Genomic DNA, 12,360 nt, shown 5'->3' with positions numbered 1-12,360 from the left:
TGATGAACAGCACAATGCTTGGAGACATTGGAGGCTGTGCAATGCAGAAGCAGCCATTTAGCATGAACAAAGTGAGTCTGTTAGATGCAATGCAACTTGCATCCAGTACCGAGGTGATTTTGAAAACAAAAAAATCCATGCATTTTTCAATCTCAGATCTACTTGGTCTAAATCAAGAGAATGAAGCATCTCACACAGCATCTGGTGCTAGAAATGACTGTCATTATCTTTGGTTGAGGATAGGTAGAGGCTAAATTAGAATCATGAGGAAACCAGGGATGTGCCAGCATTGAGAGTCATGCTAGCTCCCAGAAGTATTCCACAGAGATGTTGGAAACAGCCAGAGGTGCCAGCCTGTAGCCAGCATGTGCTTATGCTGAGGAGCAAGGTGGTTTTCTGCGGGTCTGCTGGCAGGTCTCTGTGTGTCACAGCAGGGATGTGGCACCATCAGTGTGTCATTCAGCACAGAGCGTGCCTGGGGACCTGAGGTGCAGTGTTTATTGCAGTGTGCACATGAGAGTGTGCCTGCAGCTGGGCTGGCCTCATCAAACTGCCTCCTGGGTCTGGTCTCTGGCCAACTCTTATGGGAATCCTTGTGGGAGACAGCTGCCAACTCCCTGTGCCAGGTGCATTTCTAGCAGCTGAATAAGACTCTGTGACCAGCATCTCTGGCCACTGTGTGTCCCCTGTTGCCTTCACTAGTCTCACTTGTGCAGAAGGGTGACAGTGCAGGCAGTGGTGTTGTATGCCTGCTGAAGGACAGGAGGTTGACCAAGAATTCTGAGAAAAAATGCAAGTCTTTTCTGAAAGAAGGCAGTCCAGCCTTTCACTAGTTTTCCTTTTTAGAGCATTTTCATAGTTCTGTGACGCAGCTGAAGATAGATACAGCTCTTCAGTTAATATTGTCTACAAAAGTCCCTCATTCCATGTTCTCCCTTTTGCTAAAACCCCTCTGTTAAACAACTGCCTTTTGAGTTTGATTGTTAGGCCCACACAGTACAGTTTTCAGTGTTTAATAACTGGTTTTATGGCTCCCTTGTAAATAATCAAATTATTGTATTCTATACAAGAACCAGAAGTAAACCATGTTCTGATGGCAACAGTTGTAGAGAAGCCTGGCTGCATACCAATGGAATAGCAAGAGCAAAACTGTTTCTTGAAAAACTGTTTGTTCAAATATATTGCTATAAATAATGAATAGTTGTCCTGACAAAGCATAATGCTGTTGAAAATGGAGATAAGATGATGTGATGGATCAGTATTTATTTTCTTTAAAGTGTTATTTCTTATACCTCTCAGCAAACATTCTCTATCTTTAAATGAACTGCATTTCTTCTCATTCTAGACAGTCCTAGGCTTGTGAACTCACTGCTCCAGCAATCATCTACTACTCAGGAAAATTAGCTTTTCAATTTACAACAGCTCTTCATTTGGTTGTCCTGGCGATTTCCAGAAGTAATTCATTTTGTACTTGGGTTTTATGTTTCTCACATTCTTAATAAGCAGTGAGAGATTTGAGAAAGAATATAAATCTGTAATTTTATTTTAAAGGCTTTTTTTAGTGGTGCTCTTGTACTATCACTTCTTTCGTCATTCAAATATATATAAGGCAATTTCAGTCAGAAAAAGCTCTCAGTGTCTTGTTCTGCCATGTCACTTTGGCATCATGATAAATATTACTTCAGTCAAGAAATTATATTGATTCTAAAGGGACTGCTCATTGAAGTAGTTGCTAGTAGTTATGGATGAGAACAGCAGGCTCTGGCTGTAAACCTCTGACTTGCACACAATTCCTTGGAAGCATAGATGATCTCCAACATGACTGAGGAGTGCAAAGCTCCTCATCTTTATTCTGTAGCTCCTTTCTATACTGTGATTTACTGCACCATTTTATGTGGTCTCCTAAGGCTATATGGTGAAACTGAAAGGCCAGCACACTCATTAGGTGATTTAAGCTATCTCAGTGAGTAGAAAATGTTAGTTTGGGGATTGTAGATCATCAATAAATTGTTCATGTGTGAAATGAAAGCCACCTTGAGGTCAGCTTCCAGTAAATTCATCATGAGCTCAGGCAGTTTGGAAACACCTGGCTTAGCCCACTAATTATTTGATTGACTGCTATGACTTGAAAAACAAGATAGAGGTATCAGAAAATAATGGCTTAATCAGAACTTTTAAACACTGCTGTTTTTTCAAATAAACAAATAAAAGACAAATAAAGAGATCAGGATCTACACCAAATACAGCTGCCACAGGGCAGCACAGCCCACTGCTCTGCAGTGATACGAGTCCACAGCCTTCTCAATCTGATTAATTGCATGCCAAGATCTTTAGACAACCAGTTTCATGGGACATGACCTTCCACCCTGGAGAGCCATGGGACAGCAGAGGTTGAAGGGTGATGCAGCCAACAGTGTTTTCCTAGAGTTTCAGCAAGAGGGAGCTGGCTGCAGGGGGAATGCAACAGGCTCCCAAGATCAGCCAGTACCATCAACCTCAGCCACATTTGTGTGCTCCTTTTCTCCCCATGCTGATGATTCCAATTCCACAGCAACCCCTGTGGCAGTGCTGGCTCATCTCTGATTGCATGAGGCATGAGCTAAGGGGAGATTAAAGGAGTGTATCACAAAGCATTGTGATTCTTCTGCTTTTAAGCTGTACTTTTTGCCAATTCTCCAAGAGCTCTTACCTCCAAGTGGGTGATATTGCTTTGACCTGTGCCTCCAAGCTGTGGGCTTATATGGTTGTAGTTTCTTACCTGCCCAACACAAATATTTTTGGGAAAATCAACAATGCTGCATCCCCTGGAAGCACTATTGACATTTTACTGTTCTTAACATAACACAAGCTAAAAAGTCTATTTTTCAAATGAGTTAGTGATGCCTTAAAAATTTGTGAAAATGGCATCTAGGTAATGCAGATTTTATATAGGCAAAAGGATATATGAACTGTATACAGTTCATAAAATTTTGGTAATCTGTACCTGGCCATTTCAGAAATACATGCTGTGAAGGAGCATTTAATAACTAGTAAATAACAAAAAGGTTCCACATTCTTGACTGAAACCCCTTTCCCTGTGTCCTATCAAAAAAAAAAAAAAAAAGAATGCTGTTCTGTCAGTTTTCAAGAATTTTTTTAATCTGTTGTTGTTATTAACTATAACTTAATACTGCTGTAAATTAAAATCAGCCTATCATATAGAATGTTTCAAAGGGTTCCTCTTGTGACTTTGCCTGAGAAATGCTAGATACATGACTAGTATACATTATATTACATTAAAAAGCATAGCCAGATAGTGCACGTTAGGTTCACCTTATACCCTGCAGGAACCACTCCTTCAAACTCAGGGTGCAGAGTCCTCAACATCACAAAATCCTCTAAGCAGGGAGAGGAAGAACTGTTGGCATCTTTCTCTCATCTGATGGTATTGGGGCTGGCTGGCAAACCCAGGGAGCACCTTGCCAAGTGTACAGTTGGTCTTTCAGGGCTTCATCTAATAGCTGGTCTGTTAACTCAGCATCAGGAATTTCTGCCTTTTTATTAGTGTATGCCTGTCATCCTGACACACTGATCTAAAGTGAATTACAGCAGCGGGAAACATCATTTCAGAATAGTAGAAAAACTAGTGTAATTGTTTTACGTAAAGAATTATACTGAAAAGATTGCTCAATCTGTTTTTCTCTTCTCAGCTGGTGGCCTCCATCGTGTTTATCAGCTTTGGTGTTGTAGCAGCCTTCTGTTGTGCAATAGTTGATGGAGTTTTCGCAGCACGACACATAGTAAGTGCAGTGATTTTGTTATCTTTCAATTTTGATTATTTATGTCATTTCTAGCAGGAAAGAATTTTCTTTTGGTTTATGTTTAGCAATATACTAGGGTTTTTGATAGTTCTTCATGTAGATTCCAAATAAAAAGGTGATATAAAATGATGTCATGAAAGGCATGCTGAAAGGTGTATCGGCTTAGAAAAGTTTCAACCACTACCAGCATTTGTTTCCTATTGTACAAAGGTTTTGTGAGCACAGTAAGGATTTGGAATGCACCCAGTGATGAGCACCATCACCTGATGGAATTTGAATATGTTAGTTTATATGTTAGAAATGTGCTGTTTGCTATTCTATCTTTTGTGATAGAATACCTAAAAAAACCAGTCTAAACCCTAGCTTTTAATTGAGCTTTGATTTCCAAAATCATCAGGAAATAAGTAGTCATATATGTTAACAGACATTAGAGGTCAGATGTAGTATGCTAAATAATACAGCATGATAGTATGTGAGCCTCTCTCTGCTATGAAATACCATGAGCCTGCTCATCTTTCTGCTTTTGTTCATTGAGGGGCAGCATAACTCCACTGGCATCTGTGAGACCCTATTGAATTTCTGTTAGCAAATACCTCAGAATAATTCGGCTTTAGAGCACCTGGAGCATAAAGTTATAAACTGATTTATATTTTACTGTTACTGAAGAGGGCTTTAAACCAAATGTGGGTTTCAGAGCTTCATATGCGTTGCACAAGATGAAAGACATCTATTGTCGTAAACAGCTGAGGTGTGCAATGTGAGAACGGATAAATGCTCTGGATTGTAGTCATGTTTTGTGGTATACAGACCCTGCATGATGCCAAAGAGGCCTGCTTTTTCTTGGATTTACCCTGTAGCTGGTCTGGATGACACCTGGTTTAACTGTCTCTGATTAGCAAAGGCCAAGGGAGCCTTTCCCTGGGAGCTGCTTACAAGAGGAGCGGAGCAAATTCCTATTTAGATTCCCTGCTCCAGAACACTCAGTGGTTGTGCGCTGGAAAACCACTGACACTTACTGAAATTTTGGACCTGTCCTGGGGAGGCTGGGGCAACTGGGGTTGTTTAGTCTGGAGAAACAGAGGTTATTTATCTGAAAGGAGGTTACAGTGAGGTGAAGGTCAGTCTCTTCTGCTATGTCTCACTTGAAAGTTTGAGAAGAACTGGCCTTAGGTTGTGCCAGGGAAGGTTCAGATTGGATACTGAGAGAGTAGTTAAGCACTGGAGAAAGTTGCCAAGGAGGATGGCAGAGTCTCCATTTCTGGAAGTGTTCAAGAGGCATCTGGATATGTTCACTTAGAGATATGGTGTAAAGGTGGTTTAGGGTTAATGCTTGGACTGTATGATCCTGAAGGTCTCTTCCAACCCTGATGATTCTGTGATTCTGTAATTTCCTAGGAACCTGACTTATTTCTGTCCTGCTTTAATGTGGCCATTAGGAAGTGTTCAGATGGCACTTGTGCAGTCTTACACGTTGAAACTGCAGTGCAGCTGTGCAGCCACAGCCCCCCACTGCTGAGGGTAGACACAGCTTCTCTGAGGTGAGGTCCTGTGTCAGGGGACAGTGTGTCCTCAGTCTCAAGCACAGACACAGGCATTGCTCCTCACGCCTTTCTAGGTGTTTTCAGTAGGAGAACACCAAGGCACAATGTCATTGCACCCACCCAAGAAAAAGGCATCTTACAATCTGTGGGGTGCAGTTCTGTGTCTGGTTAGGTCAGTGACTGCGTATGACTGCATCCCCTGTGGAGAGATGGAGGCTGGAAGGGGCTGGTCATCCATTCCCAGGAATGCTGGAGATGTACAACCCAGTAACGTGCTCGTGCTTTGGTCACATCATGACAGGCTTCATGGAAATCCATCACCAGTTGTTTACATTTGGGCTTAGTTCTGTTTGTCACATCTGTATCTTGCTGTCTCCTTCACCTATGACAGGGCAAATAAATACTAAGTAGCACCATTTGCTGGAAGACTAATTTGCATCTCAGCATGATCACACTCACTTCAATCCATTCTGCTCTGTCTAATAAGGAACCTGATAGGATCAGGTGAAGTAAAGGTGTTCATCATCATCAGGTTTCTCTGACTAACACACCTGGGAAGGTCTGTAGGGATGATAGTGTAAGTGTGCTCCCAATTTCGTTAACAGGAATGGTGGGGCCTTATCAAAAGAACATGTGCCATGCAGACTATGGCGTCACTGCCACAGAGTCACATCCTCTTTGCATCACAGCTCATTTCTTTCAGAAAGAGCAGCAACACCACATTCAGTTTGCTCCCTACAGGCAGTAGCAGCCTTTTTCAGACTTGGCTTGCGCTGTTGCCATTTTGTCCACTGCCTTTGGGGCATAAGTGCTGAAGAGTTGGAATAAACTGTCCTCCAGCCAGGGAAAGGACAAATTCAATGTCAGAGCAGGCGCCTATACTAAAGCCGTGAACTTTTTGTGAGAAATGGTAGCTGAAGCCAAGCAGTCTTCAGACTGACTACAAATGCAACATCTTTCGTATCAATTTGGAATAAGAAATGTGTCCCCCTTTTCATTTTGTTTTTAGCTTCATTTGAGCTGGGAAGGATATGAAGAGGACAAATCACATAATTGCAGATTTTTCTTAGTATTTTTCTTATTTTTCTTAGTTGGTGCCTGCAGTGGAATGGAGATTATTATTGTTGTACATTTTCTCCTGCTCTTACAAAACTGTGACTAGAATAATAAAATAGTTTCCTCTGTTTTATTTCCTTCCCAAGAAGGCATGAAATTGACAAAAATTCTTCCAGGAAATGGATGTATTTCAGAAAAGAGATGCTAAATTATTTAAGACTTACTTGGCTTTATAGAAAGCTCTGGATCACACCATTTATAAAATTAAAAACACTGAAGGAAATGTAGCCTGATTTAAAATAGCAGTAGCTTATTTAAGAAATAATGCAGATATAATTCACCTTAAAAAGAAAAAAAACAACCAAACCAGAATCAAGTGAAATAAATCAAAGTTGAAATTAAAGTTCAGTGATGTTATTTCAGAAAAATATGGTGATTAAAGGAATTCATGTGCAATTGTGTTTGCTTGAAACATTTTGTTATTTAGTAGATGAGAATAGTCCAGTTTTTCTGTTGGAGATCATTCAACATCCTCCCACCACACAGGGAGATGCCCTGTCCCACACAGGTACACATTCTCTGCAGTAGCTATGACCTCCCATTCATGACTGCAGGCCTTGACCATTGCTACATGATCTTTAGCTTTGCAGTTGTGCTCCAGGTGGAACCTAAAAGAGCCGACAGCAAGAAATCCAGGTATGAAGTGAGGAAATTGCCTTTTGCAACTGAGTTTATTCTGTGATTCTGTGAAGGAAAAGCTGGGTGCTGTGGAAGGCAGAGTTACTTGTCCATTGTGGCATCTAAAATGCACACCAAACCAAGCAGTGTAAAGTTGTTCTTCTCCTCTTCTGCAAAGCCACTTCTGTGTAACAGTGAGTTAATTTAATTTTCAGCTGACCTAGTTTCTTCCTCTTGGTAGTGATGGCTTTAGGAATTAATTAAAATAGGATATGTCATCAGGTGCTGAGCCCTGAAATGAACCTGAGAACGAACTTAGCTGAACTAGGGGATACTGAAACACTTCTAGATTCAGATCTTTACCCATGAGGTGTAAGTGCAGCTTGTGGACTGCTGAAGTATATCAGCTGGGTAATTACCTACTGATTTGGGAGTTAAGAAATTAAACTTGAAATATTTGCTTTCTCTTTACATATGTTAACTCAAAATACTGTTTGATAAGATGGGCATTATGTAAACTCACTTTCTGTGAAGCACAGAGACAAGGCAATGGGAACATAGAGTCTTTGATCTGGGGGATGCTCATGCAGATTGAGCTTGGTAGAACTCCAAAGCTGCTGTATTGAGCAATGTAAAGTCAGCAGCCCCGACCCATTGAACAAATAGCTACATTATAAACACGTTCTATGTGATGAAGATCTGCTGATTTCTGTGTTAAGAGTGGTTCCCCGGCAGAGAACCCTGTCCAGCAGTGGCCTCTGGGCTCCCAGCAGTGCCCTGTGTGCTCCCAGCAGTGCCCTGTGTGCTCCCAGCAGTGCCCCTGTGTGCTCCCAGCAGTGCCCTGTGTGCTCCCAGCAGTGACCTGTGTGCTCCCAGCAGTGCCCTGTGTGCTCCCAGAGGTGACCTTTGGGCTCCCAGCAGTGCCCTGTGTGCTCCCAGCAGTGCCCCTGTGTGCTCCCAGCAGTGCCCTGTGTGCTCCCAGCAGTGACCTGTGTGCTCCCAGCAGTGCCCTGTGTGCTCCCAGAGGTGACCTTTGGGCTCCCAGCAGTGCCCTGTGTGCTCCCAGCAGTGCCCTGTGTGCTCCCAGCAGTGCTGTGTGTGCTCCCAGCCGCTCCCTGGGCCAGAGGATGCCGGTGCTGCTGCCTGTGTGCCCTCAGGAGCTGGCAGCCACATGCGGTGGTTGCGCGTGCAGTGGCCGAGGATGTCAATCCCCTTCCCATCTCTGGAGCCTCTCGTGCAGGTTACAGACACTCGGGCAAGGATGGCAGCAGGAGTGATCGGCAGCTTTGCTGGCCACTGCTGCATTTTAGTACAGGATGGCTTCATGTGCCCATGGCACGTAACACAGGCCACAGTCTTGCACACCGCAGGCCAGATCCTCTAAAAAGCCATTTGAAAATGTTCTGAGCAAGCCTGTTGGCTTTCCTGTTGAAGAAAAAAGCAAATAGTTCTATTCCATGTCTAACACGACTCAAAGAATAATTTCTCTGGAATTGAATTAGGTAGATTCTCTGGAGAACAGCACTAAATGCATTTTGCATTCTCCATGTTGCCACATGAGACAAAATTACACCTAATTACTTTTAATTCCATTTCCATCCTGTATGACTCATTAATGGAATAGCATGGCATAGTACATACCATAAAAAGCATCAAAAGCAGCACGTCCAGCCGGTCAGGGGAGGTGATCTGCCCCTCTGCTCTGCTGGGGTGAAACCCCACCTGGAGTGGTGCATTCAGCTCTGGAGTCCTCATCAGCAGAGAAAGGACATGGATCCCTTGGAGCAAGTCCAGAGAAAGGCCACAAAGATGATCAGAGATGGAGCACCATTTCTATGAAGACAGGTTGAGATAGCTGGGGTTGTTTAGCCTGGAGAGGAGGAGGCTCCATGGAAACCAGACTGGGGCCATCCAGTACCTAAAGGGGCCTATAAGAAAGATAGGGGCAAAATTTTTAGCAGGACCTGTTGTGATAGGACAAGGTTTTAAACTAAAAGAGAGTCGACTTAGGTTAGATATAAGGAAGAAGTTTTTTACAAGGAGGGTGGTAAAACACTGAAACAGATTGCACAGAGAGGTGGTAGGTGCCCCTTCCCTGGAAACATTCAAGGTCAGGTTGGACAGGACTCTGAGCAGCCTGGTCTGGCTGAAGATGTTAATTGCTATTAGATGGGCTTTAAAGGTCTCTTCCAACCCAAACTATTCTGTGATTCTCTGAAAGGCTTTGCAATTGTATTTTTATTTCTTTTAGCAGAATGAGTACTAAACATTTTTAACTGAAAACTAGCATTAGTTCAGTAGTGATTTTTATGTTGATGGTCCACCAAGGTAGAATCGTTTCATTGGTGAACTTCCTAAATACAGAGTCCTTAAGTTTGCAACCAGTACATTTTGATGCCAATGGTCAACTATCCCACAGTATTGTCAGACCTTGCATCTGACACTGAAGCACAGATTGCATTCTTAGAGCACCAGCCGTTTACAGGATGGGATTAATTATTTTTTATGAACTTAGTTCAAGGGTTGGAGCAAAGGAGGATTCTTGCCACCAGCTTAAGCCCATCTGTCAAGAGTTCTCTTTTGTGCTGCAAGACAACCCCATTCACACATCCAAATGCAGATGACTTGACTTTAAATCAAAGGGCAAATACTTTGAAAAATACTTTTCCTGGAGGCCTGAAAAGCTTGGAGCCTGTTGTACTGTCATTTTTGTTCCTGTTACTCAGATATATTTTCCCTGTGAAGCACATTACAGCTTGGGAGTGCCCAGTCCTGTGAAAGGTAAATTAGTTCAGAGGTACATAAGCCAAAAGCCTCACAACAGTCAGAAGTCAGAAGAGAAGGTACTGACATCATAGAAGAGTTTCAGACCACCCCCACAAGCTATTTTGAAGCCAGATCTGAACTAGACATGTAATGCTAAGCTGTGTTGGTGTGAGCAAAATGGTGGGACTGTGTGGAGTTTGGTCTCTGGCTTTTATTCGGCAATATAGGAATAGCCTGTGGGACCACTGCTAGATTACTGATTCCAGCTCTGGTATTTCTTGGTGCTTTGCCAAAGACCTGATTGACTTGGAAAGAGTTTGGAGAAGAAAAATCTGAAATCTGAAGTGGTAGCTTTTAGAAAAAGTACTCAGAAAATTGATTTGTTTTATTTAACATAGAAAAGGTTGACAGGTAAATTGATTATGGCCTTTCTAAGGTATCTGTGTAGTCAAAGGTTATCTGATAGCAGAGGGCTTTTAGTCTCTCACACAAAAACAAAAAAATGCAGTGAGTTGAAGTCAATGCTAAAGAGATTCAAACCATGGAGCAGACGTAGTTTTGACAATAACGAATTATGGAAGCAGCTTTGTCAAGGTTATGGATAATTCTCCATCACTGAAATATCTAAATCCCAAGCTTCTTTTTGTGTAATCTTATGAAGCATATCCAGAGGTTATGAACTTGAAGCATATGTCTTGGGATGAAATTATTTAGGCTTTGTTATTCAGGATGTCATTCTAGAGAAGGGTCTTCAAGGAAGGCTCCTTTGAACTATTTTTACAGTCAGGTAGAAACTCTACCTCTTGTAAAACCTGTCTGTGTGTCACCAGGACCTGTTCTCTGCTGGAAAATGTTTAGGATTTGATAGATTAAAAAGACTTGAAAACCATTTATGAAGATTTCTGATCTAGGTTTGCTGGTCTTCAAACCAACAGAGGAAATGCAATCTTTAACACGAACATAACTTAATAACTATCTCTACTAAAACTGCTATTCCTCATGTACTGGATATGATGAACACATTTCATATATATATATATATATATATATGAGTACATATATATTGAATATATTGCATTTATCCAGGGATTTGTCAGCAAAACTGCCATCTTGCTGATGTTTTCTGGTCTAGAACACAGATGCAAGGTTTTTTTTACCCACAAATATGCAATCTGATATTCCTCTGTTTCCAGACAGGTACGTATTATGCATGCAGCCTGAATATACTGACATTACAGAGGAGCTGGTAGTATGCATTATGGTTGCCAGATATTTTGCAGTAAGAAAAATAATGGCAACCATTTTGTTTTGGAGAACCTCTTATGATTCCCCTTTGAGTTTGCAGAGCCTCTCACACTGGCAGGGACAAAGCTCTCAGTTTATACAGCGCTTTTTTTTTTGCTTTTTTTTTTTTTTTTTTTTTTTTTTTTTTTTTTTTTGCTTTTTTTTTTTAATCCCTGAAATTCCTTTCAGGTTTAGCCAAATTGCAAATTCTTTAAAATCCTTTTTTTTTCCTTTCCTGCTGTGACTTGTTCTCCTGAGGGAAAAGGGCTGGTATTGTGCCAACCAAACAGAAATGTCAAATGTCTAAGCCATTAAGCAGCACACACATACTGTGTTTGGATACCAAAGAGGAATTCACTTGTTGATGAGAGGGGAAAAGAGGCTTTCGAGTTCTTTTCCCATCTGTCCCACTGTACAACAAATGCCTTCACTGCTGACAAAACCAAGGATTGGTCCAGGATTCCCTAGCCCCCTGACATAAATACTGGTCCATTGGCTTCCCTCTTTGAGATGTAACAGCCCAAACTGAGATTTCTCATTAATGTCATTGCTTTGGTCATTCAAACTGCAGCAAGGCAGCTTTGGGGGAAGAGTTCTGTGAAGATGCAGTAAGACCATCTTACTACAGTTACATGCAATAGATAGAGAGGAAGACTACTCTTTTATTTTAAATTGGGAGTTTGTACTGTGGGAAAATGTCAAGGGAATGACCCACGCATTTGAATATTTGAAAGCTAGTGGTTAAATGCCACTACCATTTAATTGCATGATCCTGTTGCACAGAGACCACAATGTCAGTGTACAACTGGGCAGAATTTTTAGTGCATTGGGGTTGTAGCAAATTTGGCATTTCCAATTTCTTTGGCTCCGAAAATTAAATTATTTTCTCTTAGCTTTGCTTCTAGTGTACTTAGATAGGCATGAATTCCGTTGAGTATATTGTAAATCAGCTCCAGAAATAAGGAAATATGATAGGCAAATTCTACACATTTTACTGATATTATTAATCATATTATTAATGCAAGAAATAATATGAGATGTGAGAAAGCGAGAAGGATTTGATCCAAATTTAAAATTACATTGGTATTTTAGTTCCCACAGATTATAGTCTTCTGCATTTGTACATAGATATTGGCTTCTGCATCTGTGTGACTTCTATACATCCAAAAATCAGGTGAGCGGCAGAGATGGCGGAGCTTGTTCAGCAATGCAGAACAGCAGCTTGGGTCAGGGGA

The 12,360-nt window shown here is 41.6% G+C and overlaps 1 protein-coding gene across 2 annotated transcripts in view; it reads left to right on the top strand.

The window, feature by feature from the left end:
• TMEM255B (transmembrane protein 255B) overlaps positions 1-12,360 on the top strand; it is a 66,383-nt gene that overhangs the window by 25,236 nt on the left and 28,787 nt on the right. For both annotated transcript variants that reach the window (XM_038156655.1, XM_038156645.1), the window contains one exon: positions 3,690-3,779. In XM_038156655.1, the coding sequence (XP_038012583.1) occupies positions 3,690-3,779 (90 nt within the window). The remainder of the gene's footprint in view (positions 1-3,689; positions 3,780-12,360) is intronic.

This window comes from Motacilla alba, chromosome 1 (assembly GCF_015832195.1).
Source record: "Motacilla alba alba isolate MOTALB_02 chromosome 1, Motacilla_alba_V1.0_pri, whole genome shotgun sequence".
NCBI lineage: Eukaryota > Metazoa > Chordata > Aves > Passeriformes > Motacillidae > Motacilla > Motacilla alba.
Note: the sequence above shows the minus strand (reverse complement) of the source record. Positions and strands in the feature narration are given on the sequence as shown.